Source organism: Erithacus rubecula (genome assembly GCF_903797595.1).
Source record: "Erithacus rubecula genome assembly, chromosome: 6".
In the NCBI taxonomy this organism is placed as follows: domain Eukaryota; kingdom Metazoa; phylum Chordata; class Aves; order Passeriformes; family Muscicapidae; genus Erithacus; species Erithacus rubecula.
In genome coordinates, this window is record NC_136688.1 from 16,292,414 (window position 1) to 16,316,097 (window position 23,684).

Here is a 23,684-nt window from a genome sequence, read left to right on the forward strand (position 1 = left end):
CCTCCTGCCCAAAACATCAGCCTCTTGCTGCTGCTTTTGCTTTACATATACACATATATAAAAGAAAATGAAGCCTTTTCACAGTCAGCTTTTGGGTGGGTTTTTTTTCCTTGCAATTAGGGAAAAATGAAACATCACAGATCATTATTGCCTCTACTTTTTGTCAATCGTTTCAAAATGTCTTACCACTGTCAATGAAACAAAGCCAGAACTTTTGAGATGAATGGAACAGTGTATGTTTTCTAAATAATACATATAAGCTTCTAAGGTGAAGCTTTAAAAGTTAGAGAAGTCCTTTTTCAGGCCAGTTTATTGATCTAGAAAAGCATTAACACTGTGTAGTTCTTTCTATTTTGAGGGAGGTAAGACATATGATTTCCTGAAGTGGTTTCTATTACTTTCTTTTAGACTCTGCTTTTCCCCTTGCATCATCTTTCCTTGTACATTTAGAAGTCTTGTATAATACACACTTCTTAAAAATACATCCAGACTTCAATGTAGCAGTGGCCCAGAGCTCACATTGGATCTTTTATTTGCCAAATCTCTGAGCAATTCTCTGCTATTTCATATCCTCTTCTGTTTATTGAGCCCTCAGAAGTGTTTTTTAAATAGATGTGAAGATTAATGAGCACCCTGTATTCCTCTGGACCTTTGTCTAATTCCATATATTGTATAATTGGTATATAATCATAAAACCTTCTGAGAAGTTTGTACATGTATGCCCCCCACCCCCAAATAATCCTCTCTCTGACTGCTGAAACTTTCAGATCTTTTTGGCTAATTTCATCAATATGCCTATGATACATAGATTTACTCCTTTATTTGAAGAGGGGTGTGAAAAAAATTGAGCAGAATGTGACTCCCCCCATCTGAGAGATGGTTTGACACAATTAAGAAAATAAACTACCATTAGAGGTTTGATAAATTGGTCAGGCATCTTTAGGGCCTAGTACATTTAGTTAACATTAGTTTTTAGAACCATCTGCAAGTGGCCATTGTAGATTAATTGTTTTTACTATCCTGCATGGCTTTGTGCACCTTAGCACAATAATTCCTGTCTGAGGTATGAGCATACAGAAAAGTTTGGTTGAGGTTGACCAAAGCAATAACCTATTTGTACCTTTGCCTTTGGAAAATTAAGGTTTGAATCACCTTTAAGATACAAATACAAGCATCAGGTTTGCATCCTTTCTAAAACCTCCCACTAATTCCTGGCTGCTGATCATTAAGTGGGAATCCTTTATAAATTGATCATGGTATTAAATTATATAGGATAGTACCTCTTTCTTCCAGAGTATTTTGGGGCTTTCATGTTTGACATCAGAGCTTTCATAGGCAACTATTTCCTTAAAATTTCTTTTTTGTACTTTTGGAGGCTTTCAGGGTAATTGTTGGGAGGGATTTGAATTTTTTTTTTCTTTTTTTGTTGGCTTGGAGTTGGGTTTTCTGAACTTCATAATCAGAATTTCTGCTGCCAAATCAAACACTTTTTCAAAAATTACATTAAAAAATGTTTTTTAAAAATTAGAAAATAAATACAAACTTCCAGATTAATGGGAATATAAAAGATCTAATGGTATATCTAAAAAAAAATGTTACCCTACTCTTTACAGCAGGCTGGTTGTGGGAGAATATTTGACTTATGCTTTTCTTATATTTCAATTTTGGAATAAACTGTCAGGGCTGTGTAGGCCTGACAGAAGTTCTATTGCTGGCCAAATAAATACATCTGATATTGTCAGGTGTTTCAATAGCTTTATCTTTTACTACTCTTAAGACTTGATGTTGTGAAATAAGCATCTGTCATCCCCTCTCCATTAAATTTTTTTTCCTCTGTGTGCTGTTCTTATGAATGTTCCTCATAAGAAAAAGTATTTTTCTAATTGCAAAAGTTTCTCTAAGTCTTATATATGTTTGTGTTGAAATTTTGAAATGCTGTAATCCTTTCACTGCCTAGTTAATATCCATGATATTATCCATAAGAGCTCTATCAACCCCTTATGGATAAGGAAGAATTTGAAGAATTTTGTCTTGTCAGAACCTTTCCTCTGGATTTCCAGAGCAGCTGTGCAGTGTTTTGTGCTTGATAGTTGTTTATTCCAGCTGTTGGAAATTAATATCTACATTTTAATATTTACACTTACTATCAAAACACTTTTCTATAGTGCAAAGTACCTGCAAGCTTTTACTTATCACAACTAATATTTATGTATATATATATATATATATATATATATATATATGGGTGTGTGTATAATTAAAGAAAGCTAATCTTTAAGCATGATCCCTGAACTCTAGAAATGTTTCTTTGATCACCTTGTGCAGGAAGTATTTCAGTAAGGGAGTTCATTGTCTCTCTCTCAGCTATTGATAGCAAATATATCTAAAATCCTTTCCAAAAACCACCAGGAAAGGTCACATCAAATAAGCAGAAATGAGACTTGTCACCACGAGAGATAAGATTTTACTTTGCATAAACAAATTACAACATTGACTTCATTATCTCTCCCTTCAGAAAAGGAGCTTTGTCTTACTTAGCCACTGCTCCAAAGCAGACCAGAAACTCTTATATCAAGGTGTGCTCCTTAAAATACAATTTACTGATGTCCCATCAGAGTCTGTGTTGCCACAATTGTGGCTACAACTTCTTTTATTAGTGGGAAGGATTTCAAAGGAACAAAAATGATGATTGGAGGTTTCTAAGACAGTGTTGGTGAGCAAAGGCACTGACCTTGTTCACTCAGAAGGAGCAGAAAAAGTGAAACTGGAGCAAACAGTCAGCTTATGAAAGAAGAAAGGTGAAAATAGAGGGAGAAGTTGTGTTTGATTACTCCCAGGCACTTTCAGCAAACAGTTTAGAACTGGGAGAAAATACTCTTCTACTTGCTTTTTGAGACAGTGATAGAGAAGTGAAAGGGCATAAAAACCTAGAGTTACTGGATTTTATGTCAGAATATATTCAGCTGGTTAAAAAATACAGATTAGTAGTTCTCAGTATTTCCATGTGTTTATTACATTTGTACTTGCTTATCCAAGAATCTAAGCAGTGAAAAAAAATCCCATTCCATTTGCAATTTTTATAAGATTGAGATTACTATGATTACATAAAATACACAATTATTACAGATATACATTCTAGAATTTCTATTCCTCCTAAAAAATAACTGGTTTTTTATATTTTATTTTTCCCCAACAGAAGAAACAAAGGAATGTTTTACGGATAGGAATTCAGAGCCTGGGTTCTGTGCTGTGGGGTGATGATGTTTGTTGCAGTGATCCCCCTGCAGATCCTCACAGCCTGACCAAATTTCTCTATGTGCTCCGTGGCCTGCTCAGGAAATCTTTGTCAGCCTGCATCCTCACAGTGCCCTCTCACCTTATCCAGGTAGGAATGCTGCCTCTGCTGATTTCTGAGCTACAGCATCACTTAGCAGAAGTTTCAAGCTTATAGTAAGAAAATAAATGCAGTTCTGGACATTTTTAAAAATTTTGGAGAAACAATCAAAATTTCAGAAACTATAAAAAAGCAAATTCCTATAGCAATCTCTTTTTCAGTTATTTTTTACATCATCTCTATGCACTTTCTCACTGCTTTCAAAATGCTTTTTGGAGTATCAGTACAAGGCTCTTCAGTCTACTGTCTTTATCTGTCATGCTCATTATGATAATATCTGATCTTGTTTTTAAAGCCAGGAATTGAAAGGTACAGGTTTGCTCTATGATTCTAATATTCTCTTATATTGGGGCTAGGAACAAACCAGTTATGGCATCAGTCATTTTCCTAACTGCAAAATCAGAAGCAATTAATAATATTGTTCCTGATAGTATATGGAGGCTTAAATATATCTTCTGAAAATAAACTTTTTTAGCAAAAGGAAAAATGTAGATAGTCTTTTGTTCTGTGAGTGGTACAGTAACTTAAAAAAGCAAAATTATTATTCACAATGAACAGGGAACCTATAATTTTAGATATTTGATTTGATTATAGTAAAAAGTACTGGATAAAACCTCATATTATGCAAAATATTTTCATAGTAGGTGAGTTTATCAATAGATTAAATCCTGGCTTAGGCATGTACATGATTCACATGTATTGAATTTTATTAAAGGTCTTTGAATACCTGCAAATATTATTTATTTAGATACCAATGCAATTACTCCTTCAAAAATAAAGAAGGTCAATTTTCTAGTTTTACTATTATAGTAAAAAAGGGGTGTGAATATTTTTCTGGCAGTACATGCCTCCATCTCTATTTTTAAATGTGAGGTGGCAGTCTGCCTTCAGAAAGAGGGGCATTTAAATTTAAAGCAAGAAATAGAATTTGTGAATGTGAAGCTGTCACCCTGCTCCTTACACATTGGAATTGCCTGTCCATAATTGGGGCATACAACCCTTTCCATTGTAGTCTGCTTTATGTATCATGACAATAAAAAGTGTATTTCTATTTTAGAGAAGTGCAGAAGTGTCACTAAGAAAGAAACTGAAGTTTTTTTCAAACTTGCTTGAGAAGTTGATTATTGGTTTTTAATTCCAGGGAGTTAGGATTGAAATTATGCCTCGTTTTTTAAATAACTGAGTTTTTAATTTTAACAGGAAGTGTTAGAATATTCTCAGTTTAAAAAAAAAATATATTATGTACAGAATCTTTGCCTAGGTGCCATAAACCAAAGGCATTAATTTTATTTTTGCAATTGTGAAACTTTGGGTATCCTTCAAGCCCCGTGCTGTGGGCAGAGCTGTCATTAGGAGCAGCAGAGCTGCTGAGGCTCCCTCCTAACCCACATTTGAGTTCCCAGAGCCCTGCTGGGTAGGGCTGCCCTCTGCAAGGAGCCTGTTAAAGAGCCCCTGGGAGCATGTGTCCAGCCTCCCTGGCACTGCTTAATTGGTGGGGCTGGGGAGATGGGGGACAGCCCAACATGTGCTGGCTGGGCACGGATAATAACAGCAGCAGCTGCTCACCTTCCCACTGCTCTGCCCTCTCCTTGTGCTGCTCAGGCTCTGCCTGCACTCACACAGGAGAAAACAGCTCTTTGCAGCACACTGAGAGAGGCATTGGTTCTTCCAAATATGTGTTTAATTTGATAAGGCAGTTGTAGTTATCCTTCATCTGTTGAATCTTCAAGTCAGTGCACTGGAGGCATAAGGGATTTCAGGTTTGGCTGAAATCTAGTGAATTCCCCATTTTTTTCCCCTGTTTACTCTTCCTCTCCTTCCTAGGTTGTAGTTCAGCCCCCAACTAAATTAATTGGGTGGGCTCCAAGTAAATTCTTCACATGTGTAATTTCCATGAAAGACATCTAAGTTGAAAATCACATTTGATCAAAGTTTTGTCTGGATGACATGTACAAAAAAAATAGTTTCCTCCTCCTTACCTGCTTTGTCATGAAAAAGTAGATTTTTGGTAGTGACATAACTTGTCTTGTCTCTGTCAGTCTCCAGTACTAGTGACTCCAGTGAAGAACAGATAAAACAATTGGTAGTACTGATTTTTGACAGGGGCAATGTCTTTGCAACCCAGACTAGTTCTGGTTTTTATATGAAGTACATGAATAATGCATATATATATCTATGTATATATATTTCTGAAATTATTTCCTTTTATGTATTTTGCCAAATACTTTGCATGTTGTGCTGTGGCAGGGGGTTCACAAATTAAAATTAAATCTGCCTGGTTTCTTTCTTTTAAAGAAGTTTAATTTTGCCTTTACTTTTCATATATTATCCTTTTTTTTATTATTATTAATGAGACATTAAAATTATCTTCCTTATTTTATATTTTCTGTATTCTGGTTTGTAATTTTTCTCATGCTGCCTCCTTAATCTGTTTCTAAACAATCACTTTACCTTATTGCAGTAACATAATACAATAGTGCTATTATTGTTTTATTGTTTGTTCATGTTCCATACATTCTCATTTCTGGTTTGACTCTTCAGTGATTACAGAGCATTAAACAGTGATTTTGTTTTGATATTTTTCCCTCTGTGATACACATGCACCAATGTTATTTATTCCAGCAATTCATTGTCTTAGATTTAATAGCTTGGAATTGCATTTATCCAAAGATAATGCTCATTAATCCAGCCTGATGGGACAGTTCATGATGTTCTTTCTGTAAGGCTATATTTTGGTAAAAGACACAAGTTTGCAAAAAAAGTCTGTTTGTGTGTGGAGTTTTTCCAGAGTAATTGGAAGAAATTGTAGTCCACTAAATCACACAGATTTTGGGGGTTTTATTGATGAAACTTCCAGGGCAAACAGTGCATGAAGAAAAAAGAAAATTCTCTTTTCTCAACCACAAAAATGGGAATACATTATTCTGGAAGAGAGTTTCATGAAAATGGCACAAAAAACTTATCCAATTATGAATTTTATTCAGGTGAGGTATGACAAGTTTTACTTGATTGGTATTTTCTACTGATTGAACATACTCTTATCTTACACTGTCTGTCAGGTAATAAATATTGAGCTACTTACAAGTGTGATTAAAATAGTTGATGGAAGGTTATTTTTCAAGTCTTCCTACTGCTTCTTGAAAATGCATTGTGCCTAAGAAATCATATGGTACATTTGAAAAGGGAAAATTACTTCAATTTTTAAAATCTAGCATTGATCAAGGAGGGCAGATTGAAAAGGCATTTCATTTGTTGTTGCAATTTCCAAGTTTAAGGAATATTATAAAAGCAAGTAATTTTCTGCATTTTGATAGTCATAAATTTAGAACAAGAATTTTTGTGCAATTGTGTGACTGAAAGGACTTTAATGTCACCAGTCTATAATGGAAAAGTCCTAAACTCGAATTTAAAACATTTTCCCATTGTTTTTCTTTAATTACTAGAAATCCTTGATAAATCCAAGAACATATTTTCCTTAAAATACTAAATAATGTTTTTCATTCTATTCCAGTTCCTCCCAATTTTGTATCACTTAAATAGTAGTAGATTTTTTTTAATAGATTATTATATTCAATGGGGAAAACGTAGCACTTGTATAAGCCATCCTTTATTTTGAACTCCAAGCTGGTATTACTGGTAAGGACTAAAAACCATATTAGTCAGCCTGTACCAAGGGAAATTAATTGACTAATGAAAAGTCAGTATGAATAAGTCTTCTTACAGAATGTGTCCTCAGAGTCTGAAGTTCTGTTTAGCAAGGTATTTTCATTATTTCATCCAGTATGTTAAAAAATTAATTTCCTACAATATTAATGTTTTGATGTTTTGAATTCACTCAAGTGCATAAGTTACTGTACATTTCAATGTAGAAAAATTCAGAAACAAACCTCTTCACATCCAAACCTTTTTGTGTTCACACTGAGTGATTTAGCAGCTGAACTCAAAGTCAAGCAATGGAGTGATTTAGAATCCATTGCTGATATAGGATTATAAGATGTGAACAGTTTGAAATCTTTATTCCTATGACAAGAACTAAGAGAGATTGCCTGCCTTAGAGCTCTAACTTCTGAGAGTTCACTGGTGTAAAGTGCTGAATAACCTCCAAATGTGTTTGATGAGGTGGCTGCAAGAAGGTTTATATGGTTTCTATATCATGATTAAGGAAACTTTCCAATTTCTCTGCAAAATAGAAACCATGAAGATGAAATGCTGATAGTATTTTTATATACTGGGATTTTTTTACTTGCTTACATGTTGCTTTTTGTTGTATGTGAGACATTGATTTTAACAACTGTACAAATAAATATCAAGAGAAATAAGTTTATGACAGGTATTTTGGGTTATCCATATAATTTTAGGATATGAATATTTTGGTTTTAGGCATTCATAAAAGCATCTTTAAAATTCTCACTGAGCAGGGAGCTAAGGGAAGTATCCTATTCAAAATTAAATTTGGGCAACAGTATTTTTAAAATTTCTTTTATTGCTGATGTGTTTGCTAATCGAGCTGTAGAAGGAACAAAAGTATTTTGTGGTTTCATAAAATCAGATTTTTGTTGCCAGGAGGCTTTGTTCTAGCAGTACCACTTCTGATTTGGTAACAACTACCCATTTCAAAAACAAATACAACATACATCTGAAACATGTTTTTGTCCCCACTTATTAAGTTTTCTGTTAACCAAATTAACTATATTGTGAGGAACAGTCACTTCTGTGTTAAAGTGGAATGCCTAAAACAGCCTTGTCATTTTAATAAATTTTACTTTGTAGAGGGACACTATATACACATCCTCACCATCTCTTTTTAATGAAAAAAATCTCTTTCCCAAAATGCATATATTAAACTGGGGAAGTGCACAAGTTCAGGCAACATATCAATTTTATTTTACACATTATGTATATAAACTCAAAAAAACATCTGTGAAAACCAGGCAAGAGTTAGAAGCAAATCTTTGAACTGCAGCATTAGACCTAAACAGTTAAATATCCCATCACAGTATGGAGATAGTCATCTGTTCAAGCATATGGAATCTTTTGGCTACTGGACTAAGCAGTTAATATAATGCCCAGTGTCCAGACATGGACACAACTGTTATGGAAGCAGAAGGGAAGAGGCTCATGTATTGAGCCCATTTGGACACTAATAAGTGAAGATTAGAAGAGTGACTTTAAATAATACAGGGCACAGTAGTTATTGCTTGAAGCAATATTGCTTCCATTTTTAGAAAATGGAAGGTAGCTTTTTTTTTTTTTTTTTTTTAAGTAGAAGTTCAGGTTTTTGAGAAAAAAAAAGCCCTGTGACTCTAGGATTAAATATAGGGTTTATCTGTTCTGTTACAGAACCAGAGCAAAGAACAATAATTTTGTGTAAAACTATTTTATATTTAAATCCTTGCACATGTATTGTCCATCTTAAGTGATTTTCACAGAACCAAATATTGAACTTCTGTGCAGTGTGAGCTTAGAAACATTTTGATGGGAACTTTTGGTGTTGTTTAAAAATCCTGACATTTCAGAATCCAGTTCTACCTCTTTTTGTTTAGACATTCTCTATTAATTAGAATATAATAATAATAAAAAGGAATACTGCATCTTTAATGATGTTTTTGTGCCTGTGTAGTTAAGCTTTAATGCTAGGGAAAAAAAAAAAAAAAAAAGATTAAATTAGCCTTGTAACCTCTTTCTCTTCCAGACTGATGATGGAAAATAAAAGCTCTTAGCCACAGAATGTAACACTTAGAATTAATATTTAATTAGACCAGTAAATTGTACACCGTGGCTGAAAGCTTCCAAAGAGTTGTTAGTGCCACAATTGACCTACAAGTTTAATAATAACTCACTTCTAGGAGCAAGTGCCAGTTCAGCATAGTGGAGCCACTGTAAGAAAGTCCTGTGAGATTAAAATCAGCAAACCAAATGGCAGGCGAGGATTCCTGGGATGGAGCCTTCTGGAAAGCTGGGAGCTGGAGTAGCTTTTCAGCCAGGATTCAGATGAGAACAGTGGGCAAAAAAAGCTGATCCCTCCTGTTCTGGGAGCTTCTGGTTGTAGGCCAAAATCTTAGAACAGGTTTTTTTTTCTAAATGTTCTTACTGCAGCTATTAATTTATATCACGAGTCAAGGAACGGATGGCTTATCTTCATCTTTTAATTAAGTTTTAATGCAAACATTGTCACTGAATTCATTGGTCATGAATTTTACTCATGGAAGAAGGATGCATTTTTGTTATGGTGTGTCATTTAGCATGTTTGTATTGCAGGATGTTTAATTTTATAGTATTTTACTGCTACATAAAGGGGTCATTGTTAGAGGAAAATATGACAAGCAATTGGTCGTAATATTATGAAATGTGTGAATTAAATAGGAAATGAGTATACCTTGTAAAATATAGATTTTTGAAGGTTAAATAGCTTAATCTTGCTTTTCATTTTACCAAGAATTAAAATACAAAGCCAGTAACTCTCCATTAGACATCCATCTGAGCCTTAATTCTGTGGCAAATTATTCTAGTGAAATAGGGCACCATAAGTTCAAAAATGTGCAAACACACAGCAACAGACTGAGGAAGGAGCATTCTGCATTATTTATTGGCTAGATCCTAAATAATTAAAGAAATGCCTACTCATTAGTTAAAAATTAAAGCAGAGGAGGACCTTGCCAGCAGAGGGAGCAGTCATGTCTTTCCTCAGGTTCCCATCGTTTCCAGCCTACCCATCATTTCCACCCTACCTCTCCTTATTGCCCAGCCAGTTTCCCATCTGGACCCAGCCTTGCCAGCCTGCTCCTGATGACAGCCTATAATTTTATACTGGATAAGGGATTAGTTTTTTAAATGATTTTATATTTCAGAAACTTGCCACTTGATTATCTGCATCAGTTAGGTGTTCCTTTTGATAGTTGTGGGCTGTTAATTGAAATAATAATGGAGTTTCTTTTTGGTCACCTGGGAATAAAATGAGATGCACTGTTTAAAGAATTAAAGTTGCAGTGAGTATTAGCCTTTCTAAATTGGTAAGCAAGCTGCAGTGACATTTTTTTCAGGCCAAATGGTAACAAAAGGAACTCCTGAAACCTTTTTCTTGTAATGAATGATTCCCAGTGGAGTCATAGGATTTTAGTTAAGCCAGTTGGCTTCAAATATGTAATTTTTGCAGTTTTGTTGTGGCTCTTTTGTAATGTGACTCACTCTTCAGACTGCTTTTGCATCTCTGTTTTATACTCCACTATGACCAACTTGTAGCATGGAATATTTTCTGTGTTCCATTTTCTAGAGGAATCTTCTCAAATGATCAGTTAATTTTTTCAGTGCTTAAAGACAAATACTAACCTATAGATTTCTAACTATATGTTTTTATAGCAGTGAGACAGTCTCAGTAGTGAAAACCAGATAGTGTTTAAGGGAGGTGCTGGGCTCATCTTAGCCCAGATCTTGTACTGATTTCTTCCCAGACTCTCACCCATCACTGGAGAAGGGCTCCATCAGCTTTATTTCATCTCCTCAGTGCAGCAGGACTTGTGCAGGAGCCCCACACCCCAGAACAATTCACAGTCACCTGCAGCCTGTGCTCTCAGTCACCAAATGCTGAGGAAGGAGAAGAGAAAAGCACTGGACAGCATTCAGCTCAAAAAGTGTCACCCTTTAACACACTGTACATCTGTCACCTCTTCCAGCCAGATAATAACAGGATTTTCAGCACCAGCTTTCTGGGATTTCAATCCCACAGCATCTCTTGACCCCAAGCCATGGGTGCAGCCCCCTGACCCAAGGCTCAGGTAGAGGGGGCAGGCAGAGCTGAGGGAGAGGCTGAGCTGGGCTCCCAGCTCCCTGCTGAGTGGTTTTTGGTTTTGGGCAGCTCACATGGCACCTTTGTGCTCATCACTGACTTGTAAATGAGGAATGCTGCACTTGCCTGTCTTTTGTGAAGATCAACAGATGGAACATTTGATTTAAACTACTAGGCTTGGTTCATTTTTTTTAGGCTGCAGCAGCAACTGTTATTGACTTGCTTAGTTTATCTCTGTTTAGTGATCTCTCATTTTGCTGTTGGCCTTTAGGTCTGCCCTTCAATGGCAAAATAGACATGCTTCTTATTTTGTAAGGTGCCAAGGTTTGCTGGCCTTGGATGCTTTCATAGCTCAAGTCCATCTCCAGTGAAGATCTAATTTTTTCTTTTTTTTTTTTTTTTTTTTTTTTTTTTTTTTTTTTTTTTTTAGTGTGTGATATTTAATTTTTATTTCCTAGCTCATTATTCTTCCTGAAAATATATCAAAATTAATTGTATAGTGTCACCCACCTTCATCTGACATTTTGTGGTAATATGCAAAAACACTGCAGAGTTCACACAGCAGAGACAGCTATCAAGACAAATGTTATTAAAAGCAACCTTAAGAGAACAACCAAAATCTGGAATTAATATGCTGTGTAACATATTGACCAACAGATGCTTTGTTACTCTCTTCCCATTTTTATGAGTAGGTTGCATCTAATTGCCTGTTCTTGTCTTCACTACACATCCTTTCTTTGCTTGAACAACTTGTATAAAATTTTTCAAAGGTATTATTTACTGCTTTAAATTAGCCACAGTAATTAGCTAAGGCTATTGTGCCTATAAACAAGTCAACCAAAATCAGTGTTTCTCTGCTTTCAGCCCTATAGAAGGATATTATCCCTGAGTTCTGTTGTAGCCAGGAAGGTTCTTCAAAGGTAAAAGAAGATGCCTAATCAGTCAGAATCCACAAATCCTCTGAGTTTATTTCTTGAGTCCTCCAGCAAAGACATCAAACTTGTGTTCAGTTTTCTTGTGAGATTGGTACAGATTTCTGCACACCAAAATTTTTTAATGGTCATCTTGTGTTCCAGTGGCCTGAGTGTACATTGATTGAAAATTCAATATTCAGTCAGTGGATTTGCTGTGTGCAAAGATTGTGAATCAGTTTGGAGTTAGAAGATGTGTAGAATTTTATAGTTTACAGTCTTTATTAATTATCAAATGGCACTTTTTGGCAGAACAGTTGTTAATCATTTCTTTTGGGACTTTGTGAATTATCAAGAAGTGCACAAACTGGGTGGATCTCAAAACTAGTACAAGGGACTAACTTCCTTAACTTCTTTTAGCAAAAGAAGGTGTATGGGTAATTCTGCAATTTTTGGAGCAGTAATTATTAACAAATGGTCATAAAATTTTAAGCCATATTTCTTAATAATTTATATTTCCAATGTAAAATACTTTGGAGATTAAATAGTAATGACAAGTGGTAAATATTTGTGTGTTGTGAAATTATTATCACATCATTGTGTGATAATCTCACAAAAATATCAAGAATTATTAATTTATTGCATATCCAACCACTGTTTCATTTTAGTCCAGTGTGGCTGTCCCTGTACAGTGCTAAGCTTACTTCAGCTTTATGACATAATGTAACTGAATTTTTTTTAAAAAATGCAACCAATTTTTTAGCTTTTCTTGAAAATTCACACACCAAAATTTGCTTTAAGTTCAAAAGATTCATATTACTTTCCATGAACTGGCTTGGTGTTTATTATTGAAACCTTCTTTCAAGTGAAGTGTCAGGATTTGTGGATTCACCTGTTGGTAACAGCAGAGATTGTTGCCTCCAATTACAATTTTTCCTGGACTTGGGAAGAGTAGCTGAATTCCTCTTTGAATACTTTGCTGTCACACAAAATCCATAAACTGAGTTTTGTCCCAATTCAAGCAATATTTGTAAGTACTATTTGAGGTGATGAAATTGAAGTAGGATTCAATGTATTAATTCTTAATTGAATGTTTTAAAATAAAAACAGTGATGGGATTATATTACCAGAATGTAAAGATACAGAAGTAGCCATCTCCCAAAATATAGACCTAATGTCTCTTTGAAAATTAAGAATGTCTTAAGATTCCTTCTTTTCAATGCAGTATGTAACTCCATATCAAAATTATGTTAATGTACTGATCAGAATAAAAATGCAAATATATGAAAAAAAGCCCCTGCAATTCAAGTATTTGCATAGGTGAAAATTGTATCTGATTGTGGATCTTCAACATGATTCTCTTTTTCTTTTTTAAGTTTTGAGATTGTTTATATGTACTGTGTAGAAGAGTTAAGGCTGTCCTAAGAAAGATTTCCATTGTCTTTACTTTCTTTACTTATGTAGTGCAAGGACTGAGAATTTAAATATTTACCTTTCAGAAATTTTGTGAGGTTTTTAATTTTTTTAGAAACTCACAAAACAAGAGGACAAATTTGAGGTGTTAGAGAAATTTTGCCAGGAAATCATAGGAGAACTAGAAATTAGAGCAGAGTAGAAAAGACAGATTTTTTTCCTAATACAGAATCCAGATGAACAAGATTGATTTGATTAATAGTAGTCATGATAAAATTGTGGCACATTAAGAACTCAATCCAGTAGAAACAGACAATATTAATTTCAGTGTGTAAGTTTGAGCATACAAGCTAGGCATGAATTTGTGTTGGTAGTGTACCATGCTTTACACTCAAACACAGAACACTGCACATTTTAAACCAATTTTGTTGCAAATAAATATTTTTAAACATGCACAAGAAATTACTCAAAGCTATCTACCTTCTGAAAATAAATTAGTAAGACAAAGCAATCTTTTTCCATAATTGCCCCTCCCCAAAGCTGCTAAAACGTGTATAGTTCTCATTTCCATAGCCAGCTCTCTACATGGATTTTCTTGACATGTTTTGAAAGTACACTTTGGTTGAACCCAAATATTGCAAGTTTGCACTTAAAAGAAAATGTCTGTCTAAAACAGTAGCTCAGAGTAAGATAGAGAATGGATGCCCAGCCCAGCCTGCACAACAGGATTGCTACCATGTTGTTAGAATAATTATATTTTGGCTGAACTAACTAATTTAGAAAAACTGCAGTACATCTAGCAAGACTGAAAACTTTCCAAGACTGGATTGGTTTTGGGGTTGGTTTTTTTTTTTTCATTTTTAGTATAATTTAAAACAATACCTCTTCTAGCTGCCAACAAACTCCTTCCCTGAATCTCACCATTCCTGGCTTCCCTCCTAACCATGTCCTGGCTCCCCTCCAGAGCTGCCAAGTTTATGCCAGAAGCAGGAGGTGTATTTGTATGGGGCTGGAGGAAGATCTGGAGCTCTGTGAAATTTTCAAGCCCAGATGGGGCAACATGATTTGTGTGTTTATGTCAGTGTGCCATACATCACAACTATCTGTGTGCTGACGTCAGCTTTGATTGGACATTAATGTGCTGAACACTGCAAACTAGAAAATACATGATAGATACAGATCTATGGCAACAATGCCACATAAGCAAATGTCTGTTTGGTGTGGCCATTCACTGTGCAAAATATTTCCCGAGATACACTGCATTAAGCCAGGGGAATATTTTGACACACTTTAAAAACAAAAACAAAAATCCACATGGGACGAGGGAAAACCATTTAAGAAAGAAAACCCTTTTAGAGGAAAAGCTGAAATCAACATGTCAGGCAAATATTGAGGTGCTGTGCTCACTTGAATCCTTCTAGAATTAAAACCAAATAGGAGGGTGCTATTCTTATGATTTTCAGGACCATCAGTGATGAGGATATGTTGCTGATGGTTGAACACCTTTCTTTCCACAGTTTTTGGAACCCATTGTTATCAAAAGTGGCAAGCAAAAACATCAAATAGTGTTTCAAAGGATAGGATTTTTTTTTTTTCTGTATCAGGAATTTAGCTTTACTTCCAGGAATCATCAGTGTTTATTTAGATAATTTTTTTTTTTATTTTTTACTTCTACAAATAGCATCCAGCAGACTCCTGAAAAACTGACAAAAGATGGTAATTTCTGGTCTGTGAGTTTATAGAGGTCACTGACTACTTTAGATTTAGATTTATACCATCTTTATGTGATTGCGCCTGTAGAATAAAGATTCCAATAAAATACAGTGTATTGTGTCTCTCTTCCTAGAAGAGGAAATTATTTGCAAGTCAGCTTTACTATTTCAGGGGCAGATACAACAGCAAAGTCTAGGGGTTGGTGTGCAGGCACTGCTCTTTACCTCACATCACTTGTGTTATTCCTCAGAAATTCTGTAGGATGACACCACTTTATCCATGGTTAGAGTTTTGGGGTGAAATGGAGGTTCCTTGATTCCACAGGGATGGATGCTCTTGGCCTGGGCACAAGTAGCAGCTTTGGAAAGAGACCCCTCCCCAGGATCTGATGCCATCTGGCCCAGAAGGTGGGGAAGGGAGGGGGTGTAAAGGTACCATGGGATCAGTGGTGACCTCAGCAGATTGGGCTGCTCCAGACAGGCCACAACTTCATGTCCAGGTCAGAAAACAGAATTCAGTTTATTCTTTGACAGGAGCAGGAAATGTTCACCTTTTGTGTCTGCTTTGTAGCTTCTCAATGGCTAGAAAATAATGGCAACTGAAATGTGGACTCATGAGGGCAGGTGGGATGCTGATCACCATCTTAATAAACCTTTAATATTTTAATTTTAATAAACCTTTAATGTCAGTACAATGCATGAACTATTCTAACATGTCTGGGGATGTTTTAGTCTCTCTGTTCCTAACTGATAAATTATTATTATAAAATAGTTTAGTAGTATTTAAATTGACTTTTCAGAATAAGCATCAGTCATATGGCTTATGAAAGAAGTGCAAAATCTACAAAATACTTAAAATTAATACAAACTACAAAACTATAACCTGGAGCTGCAGAGCTAATTCCTGGTAATTGTAATGGGTATTTTGAGGTGATTAGTCTTGATACCCCTGAAGGTTTGATGAATGTAGCACCTACAACCACCAAGAACAAGAGTATTATGCCAGCTGTCCAGGTACCTTTAAGATAACTATTTCTTATCTTAAAGAAATATTTTGCTTTTTACCACAGATGTGTTTCTTTTTTTTTTTTTTCTTCATTAAATACTGACATTGTCAAGGTATTTAAGAACATTTTTTCTGACTTACCTCTGAAGATCTCTGTTGTGACCTTTGGATGTCTCTTTCTACTATATAAAATTAAGTAATGAAAACCATGTAGAAAACAGCATATTTAAGGAATATGAGAGTACAGTGTAGCACAAGACATGAGGCAGCACTTAAAAATCACAAATATATTGAGAAATGGTAACACTGCTTGAAGCTTTAGAGCCACATGTTGTGCAGAGAAAAGCTTTTAGAAGGAAAAATGCTAAGAAGTTACATATTAGAGTTTTCCATGCTCAACTGAAAGCCAAAATGAATAATTGTGTGGGTTCTGCTTGCACAAAATATTAGAGATGATATGCCTAAGTGCATTAAAAACCAAGGTTTTCAGAACCCAAACAAAAACTGGGCATCAGACTCACAGCAGAAATCAGTGAGAGATGAGCTTAACACATGACTTGTAAATATTGCTGATGTGAGCAAATGCTTGTTATGAAGATTTAGGGAAATGTTAATTTAGTGCTAAGTTAGCCCTTTCGTGGTTTATCCTTGTCAAATATTTGTTTTCTTTAGACACATATTTTAAGTCTTTTTTTTTTTTTTTTTTTTAAGAAAAAAGCCTTCTAACATAATTTCCAAGTATTGATGACCTATTTTCCCCCCTCAGTTTGTCATTGAGAAGACCAAGGCTTACTCTATGCACATTAATTACCTTTTTCATCACATAAGATGTGTATTTTGTTTCCATGTCTTACAGAATAAAGCAATTATGGAACGTGTAACAAACTTGTCAGATATGGTAGTTGGTCTTGAATCATTTATTGGCTCTGAGAGAGAAACCAATCCATTGTACAAGGATTACCATGGTAAGTTCCATCTTTAGCAATGCAAAAAGTCTGCCCTGAGTGTTTCTAGGGCACTTAGCAGCTCACCCTGCAATTGGCTATCTGCTATAAAACAGCATTTGATTTCATTTTGGAATATACCCCTTAAATGTTTCCCCTTGCCCAACCATCCTTGAGTTAGGGAAATTTTCAGCCAAGTGCATTAAGGCTGCAAAGGAAACATGGCAACTCCTTGCATGTTGTCAAGCTGCATTAGAGAGGCATGGCTCAATCAGATGTACATCTCAACAGGCAGGCTTTGGGGAATTCACATGCAGGGGAGGCTTGGCAATCATCTGACCAGCGAGCTGAACTTGTCATGAAATCAATACTTTTTGATCTGCCAAGTTTTAAATTGAGAACACGGGGAAACGTACACTGTAGGAAGGTGAATAAACTGCTAGATTATGTGCTAGGTAAACTTTGTCTAAAAAATAATGTTCTGTCTCTTCAGCACTTGCACATTTAAGGGAATGAATGTGGGTGTACATGGCATGTAAAATATGAAACTGATTTTGTAGCCTTTCAAGTGTTTTATCTTCAAAATGTGTAATGGTGCTTAACCTTGCGTTTTGTTTCACGAAGATTTTTCTTAGCTGGTGCAGCAGACCTACTTGAATTTTAAAAAATTATATTAGAAGTTATGCACAGCCAAAGCAGTGAATAACAGTTTTTAGCTAATCTGGAGCAGTGCTCAGACTGTGCATAAATTACAGCTCTTATTATTGTGATACTACTGTAGTTCCATGGAAACCTTTAGCTGACAGTAAACTGCTTATCTGAAACCTGCTGTAAACATATGACACTGGCAGTGTTTTCCCTAGCAGAATGTATGGAGTATATAGAAAAAAAAAAAAAAAAAAAAAAAGATGGTGTTGAGACACCACTGTGTGTATGCAAGCTGTAATTAATAAATCAGAAAAAAATCTTTCTGACTGTGAAAGTAGTGCACATTTCATTATCTGTAAAAAAAAAAAAAAAAAAAAAAAAAAAAAGGTGAATGAAAAAGAAGCCGTGAACAAAAGCTGGAATAATTTGCCTAATTATTTTTCCAACTGTATAATTGTGATATGGCTTTTGTTTATGCTAACATAATTCTGTCAATTTAATACTCCTTTTCTCAGTACTGAAGAGATCCTTTAAGACAATGTGTGTTTTAGCAGTTATTTCTTGGTTTCCTATAAAAATGTATGCTAAGTCATCACTGCTGCTCTTTACTAAAAATTATGTGCCAATAGACATTGCTTTTGAGATTTGCACAACCTGAATTTTACAGTCTGAAAAGAGGTATTTCTAATGGTTTTAGCTTTGTGGATTCTTTTTGCTTAAGAATGTATTTTAAGGTATTTATTTACTGCAGATGATGAAAGATTTCTACATTACTCACGAGAAGTTTGATTACATTATCACATTATTTAATGAATCCTCCTTAAAAATTTTATTAAGCTGGCTGCAAATTTAGATGTTTGAAAAGCCACAAAATAATTATATGGATGACTCCTATATAAAATTTCTAGGATACTGCATATAAGTAATCCTGTATTATAACTGCTGTTGCTATATGTTACAATTAGATTTTGTACTCAAAAGCCTAACAAATAATTATTCTAATTCACTGGATGTGGGAGGCAGGATAGAAGGTTTAAAAACTGTAATAACACTTTTCTAATTTTACTGGGAATTTTTATAATTAGTGCCCATAAAAATTATGCTTTTTTAAGTATTTCAATTCTAGGAAACTTCCTTTAAGAAAAATAAATAAATACCTGGAAAAGTACTTGGCTTATTTTAAGTAAGGGGTTTAATGTTTGGGGATTTTTCTCCCAAGCTGCCGTTTTGAAGTCAGATACCTTTTCTAAATGTTCAGTATTTCCATTTAGATGCTGGCTTTGTGAATAGCAAATATAGGGCAGTAATTGAGAAGCCCTGTAGAATTTTCCTGGTTTTTCAGATGCAGAAAATCACCCTTAGGTTGTTCAGAGACTATATTAGGCTGCACAAAAACCATCCAGCGTCCTTGTCAGAAAAAATCAGCTTGACTTGCAGCTGACAGAATGCAGAGCTTGCAGTGCACCTAGTACTGTTAAAAACATCTGAACAGCTATAGAATCCCTCCTGCAGCAGGAAAACCTGTTTCTTTTGGGGTGACAACGGGGGTTAAAATTTATCCCAAATCCTGATCTAAATCGGGATTTCCCAGAAACTTTTTTCCAAGTGGTTTTCAGGGCACGAAAGGCAGGAGCTCTCATTAGAGCTTCAGTGGTTATCAGTAACCCATAAGCCTTGTTTTGCTGGCTGCTTACTGGTGCATTTAATAAAATAAAGATCACTCCGTGGTGCCGTGGGCAGCGTGCAAGGTGATAGCCATATTTGCTTACTGTAAATACAAGAGAAAATCACACACAAACCGGCTGCAGTTTTGACAAGTATTAAGATGGCTCTTTACATCTGTACTCCTGTACCCAAGTGCAATTAGTTTGCCTCGCACAAGGATTTTCTGTTTATCTTATTCTGCTTGATTACTTGAGCATAATCGCACCGTTTGCTTCATTGCTCCTGGTAGTAAGCTCCAGTTTAAAAAGGGGAGGATGAGTGTGTGTAAATATACAGAATTCTGCTGTAAGACTCTAATTTATGCATCTGGATGACAGCGTTTTCTTAATTTTTTTTTTTTTTCCCCTCCTTTACTCTTTCTTTCCACAAGGTTTGGTTCATGTACATCAGATTCCTCGGCTTAATAGCTTGATCTGTGATGTGTCAGACACCAAGGACCTGGCTTTTAGATTAAAAAGGAAGCTGTTCACCATCGAGGTAAGAGAAACCTTGTTTCGCTATTTAGAACCCAAAAGGTGGAGCTAATCCCATCTCTTATGTTTCCTTCTGTGGAATGCATCAAATATGCATCAGATGATGTAAATTCGTTTCATCCTGGTTTTGCTGTTCAGAAGGGTTTTATAAAATACTGGAATATGCCTTCTAATTAAAAATGTCTCGTTTGCTCTACTAGATCGGGCTGTTATAAATACTTTATTTTGGTTTTAAAATGTACATAGAAAGTAGGCCACAACCTTCAATAACAAAGCATGACATGTTTCTAAGGATGTCAGGAGCATATTTAATTAAATGTTAATGACTTGCTCTTACTTGTGTTAGTGGGTGGGAAAGTAGCTACATGTTATTACCCCAGTAGAGGGATTTTAATGTATAATGTTGCCTAAAATTGTGTGTGGTATGGGGGATAAGTGTCCTTATCAGTATTCAGAAACCATTTTCTTTGCATTACTGAAATCACCTTTCGCTCTTTTATGTCATTTTAAACACAGTATCATTTACACTAATGTCCTTAAGTAAATTTCCTACTAAATTTAAACTTTTTTCTGTGACCTTTATGCAGACAATCCTGATAGAAGGCAGTAATACAAAAGATGTATTTCATTTTAATCTTGCTAAAGAGCAAATGAACATAGCACTATTAAGCAATTAGAGCTGATGTATTTATTAACCAAGTAATGCTTAGAGATGGAAGATGGCTTTCAGGGTGATGCAATAGTCATTGGTACAGTCTGAGCAAATTTTTTTTTTTTTTTTTTTAACAAAGACATAAAACAGCCAAGCATCCCTGACAAACCATTTTGTTTAATCTCTTTTCAAATGAAAAGCTCTTAAGCAGGCCACTTGTCTTAACTGCTTGAAACCATAAAAAGAGAGAATTGCCACCAATAAATTAGCATATTTTTTACTCCATCACCAAATGCTGGTCAATGTGGCTTGGCACTGCTTTGGTGTTTGGGACTTCACCCTTAAGTGACCACTTTGGCCCTTATTTGACCCTCTGCCCTTTTTAGCTGGCCACTTGATAAGGTAACTTAAGGGTTCTCTCTCTTCACTGCCCCCTCCCCTTCACAATTGCAAGTAGCCCTAACCTATAAATCATTGAAAGGGCCCTATCAAGTGACAAATTAAGGTGCCCTCCTCCTAATTAATGGTCATCAATGTCTTTAATTATCTAATCCTATTGAGAGTAGTTAATAGTTAATCAGGCAGCCAGTTCTTGGTGCAGGTCATCTCTGCATGAGTGCTAGAAGTTTCTCAACTAGAGGTATCCTCTTCAGAAGCCACTTAAAGGCAAATACATGAAGGAGGGCTTTTTTCCCCAGGACAATTCCTTTATAATGTTTGTCACTTTGCAGAGAATGCAGTTAGTGAGGCCAGGCATTGTGAGCTATTAAAGCAATGGAACAACTTTTGAGTGGTACAGTAGGAACAAAACCCTTGCTAGTCTGTGTTTGCTTTTAAAATACAAATATTCTCTCTGTTTTAAGAGGTGTAGAGAAGCGTGAACCCTTCACAGAATAGTAAATTCTCATTTTTTATAGCTATGAATTAGAATATTTGGGTGGTTTGTCATCACTGAGTCCTGTCTCAGAATACGATTTTTTCTTGCAAATTTGAGATTCTAATCTGTAATGTAATTTGGAAGGGAAAAATACCCTTAGCAGCAGGCTCTGTGAAAAGGATTGAATTAGCCATGGGACATTGGAAACAGGAATGAAATGCAACTCTTGAAACAACCTGTTGCCCTGGACATGCGTGGATGACCCACTTGTGTAATTTCTCCCTTTGCTGCTCAGCTGCAGCCCCTTTTGAATAACTCCAGGTTTTGTCAGAGATATGCTTTCTGTAAGCTGAACTGACACAAACTATCCCTTTTTGAGCATGTTAGATCACTGTCCCACCGTGATCTTCCTGTACACGTTTCACTAATCTATAATACATGTGTTTTTCTGCCTCGTGCTGTTGGGGAAAGCAGACTGCAGCAAGGCTGGCTGGAGCAATAAGAAAATGGGAGCAAGGGAAAAGTGGATGAAGAAAGGATGTCAGTAAGGTCTTCCAAAAATGGGTTTCTGCAGTTAGAATGTGATGTGTCAGCAGAAGCAAAAAGCACAACAGTGTGCATTGCAAGCAACAGGGTGCTTTATACAAGTAAGTTTAGGACTTCTTCAGTATGAAGTTTAAATATGAAATGAAAATATTGAGTACCTTACATTTTTTGGAAAGTTTCTGCATATTTATATACACAATTTAGGATAAAAATACTGGCCTCTGCTTGAAATGCTGCTTTAAAATCAAATTATGTGAGGAAAGTTAGAAACACAGAACCTGTGAATTATGGTGGAATTTCTTCAAAAAGGGTTTTGGTCACTAGACCGTTCTATTTTTACAGTTTAAAGTAAGAGCATGGGGCATGGATTTTCTCATCTCTGGATTGCTCACCAGTTAAATAACTCCTTATGGTTTGGCCCTCATAGGTGAAAAACCTTGAATGTCAAATCTATTTTATTAGATGGCAGTTCTGTGGGAGGAACTCCGCCTCTTTATAGCCTGCAGAATCTTTTAACTGTTTCAGTTTTCCTTGTGTCTTCTTCATCAAAATAAGATTGACTGAAATGCTTTCTGAAGACATTTTTTTTAAATTCAGGATGAAAATGGTTTTTCTTAATGAATATTTATGAGGGTTCATTGTCCATTTATAAATTATGAAAAGGAGCCTTTCCAGGAAAACTTCCATGTTTATCTAAAAGGTGCAGGAGCTATTTCAAGCTTTCCCAAATCTTCACACATTAGTTACTAGCAATATACTCCTCTGTGCAGTATTATCAGAGATCTATCTTATGTGCATGCCATTTTAAAGGACACAATTTTGAAGTTAGCCTGTCTAATCCTATTTCTTCCCACTTTGGAATCTTAATTAGAAGGAGATAAAAACCATCATTTGACTAAATTATTGTCTTGAATCTGTAGCAAAAGGTATAATCCGCAATTGGGCCAATTAGTGTACCCCATAGTTAGCTATGCTGAGGCAGGAAACTTGATTAGATCTGACACCAGCCTAGTTCCCACTGTTGTTTTGCCAGGTATGATGGTCAGACTTCAAAGGGCTTGAGGCATCAGCAGGGCAAGGTTTGGAGGCCAGCTTAGGTCCGGTCGTTAATCTCTCTGCTAAAACCACAGCAGCCCTCGCACAAAACAAGCTTACACGACACAATCATGCGGTATTAAAGTTTGGGTTGAGTCATGCCAATTTGCCTTTGATTTTCTGATGATTGACTAAAAGATGGCTACATGACTAGACACATACTGAACGTTTACTGATTAGGTAAGTTCCCCAAATATTTGAAATATTTTTTGATTTCTCAGTTAAATGATATGACAGCCCGTTCGTCTTAACGCGGCTGTTCGGCGGAGTCGCTCTTGAAGTGATTTTTTGCTTTCTTTGTAGCTCTGGATGGGACTTTTATCAACATTTGAGAAATTTTGTAGGACCATTTCATTCGTAGTTTTATTTGACAGAACTTTGTTGTTCCAAAGCCTCCTGTGTCAAGATTTGAGGAATCTGTGCTTGAATTTGTTTCTTTCGCTGCTCCAAATTTCTATGGAAACATTGTTTATCTTTCTTATTTAGGCAGATTTCTAATTACTCT

At 35.6% G+C, this 23,684-nt stretch overlaps 1 protein-coding gene across 4 annotated transcripts in view; it reads left to right on the top strand.

The window, feature by feature from the left end:
- ELP4 (elongator acetyltransferase complex subunit 4) overlaps positions 1-23,684 on the top strand; it is a 121,233-nt gene that overhangs the window by 35,560 nt on the left and 61,989 nt on the right. For 2 of the 4 annotated variants that reach the window (XM_079309428.1, XM_079309430.1), the window contains exons 7-9: positions 3,194-3,385; positions 17,076-17,184; positions 19,907-20,013. In XM_079309428.1, the coding sequence (XP_079165554.1) occupies positions 3,194-3,385; positions 17,076-17,184; positions 19,907-20,013 (408 nt within the window). The remainder of the gene's footprint in view (positions 1-3,193; positions 3,386-17,075; positions 17,185-19,906; positions 20,014-23,684) is intronic. The other 2 variants (XM_079309429.1, XM_079309431.1) reach the window with 1 other exon arrangement.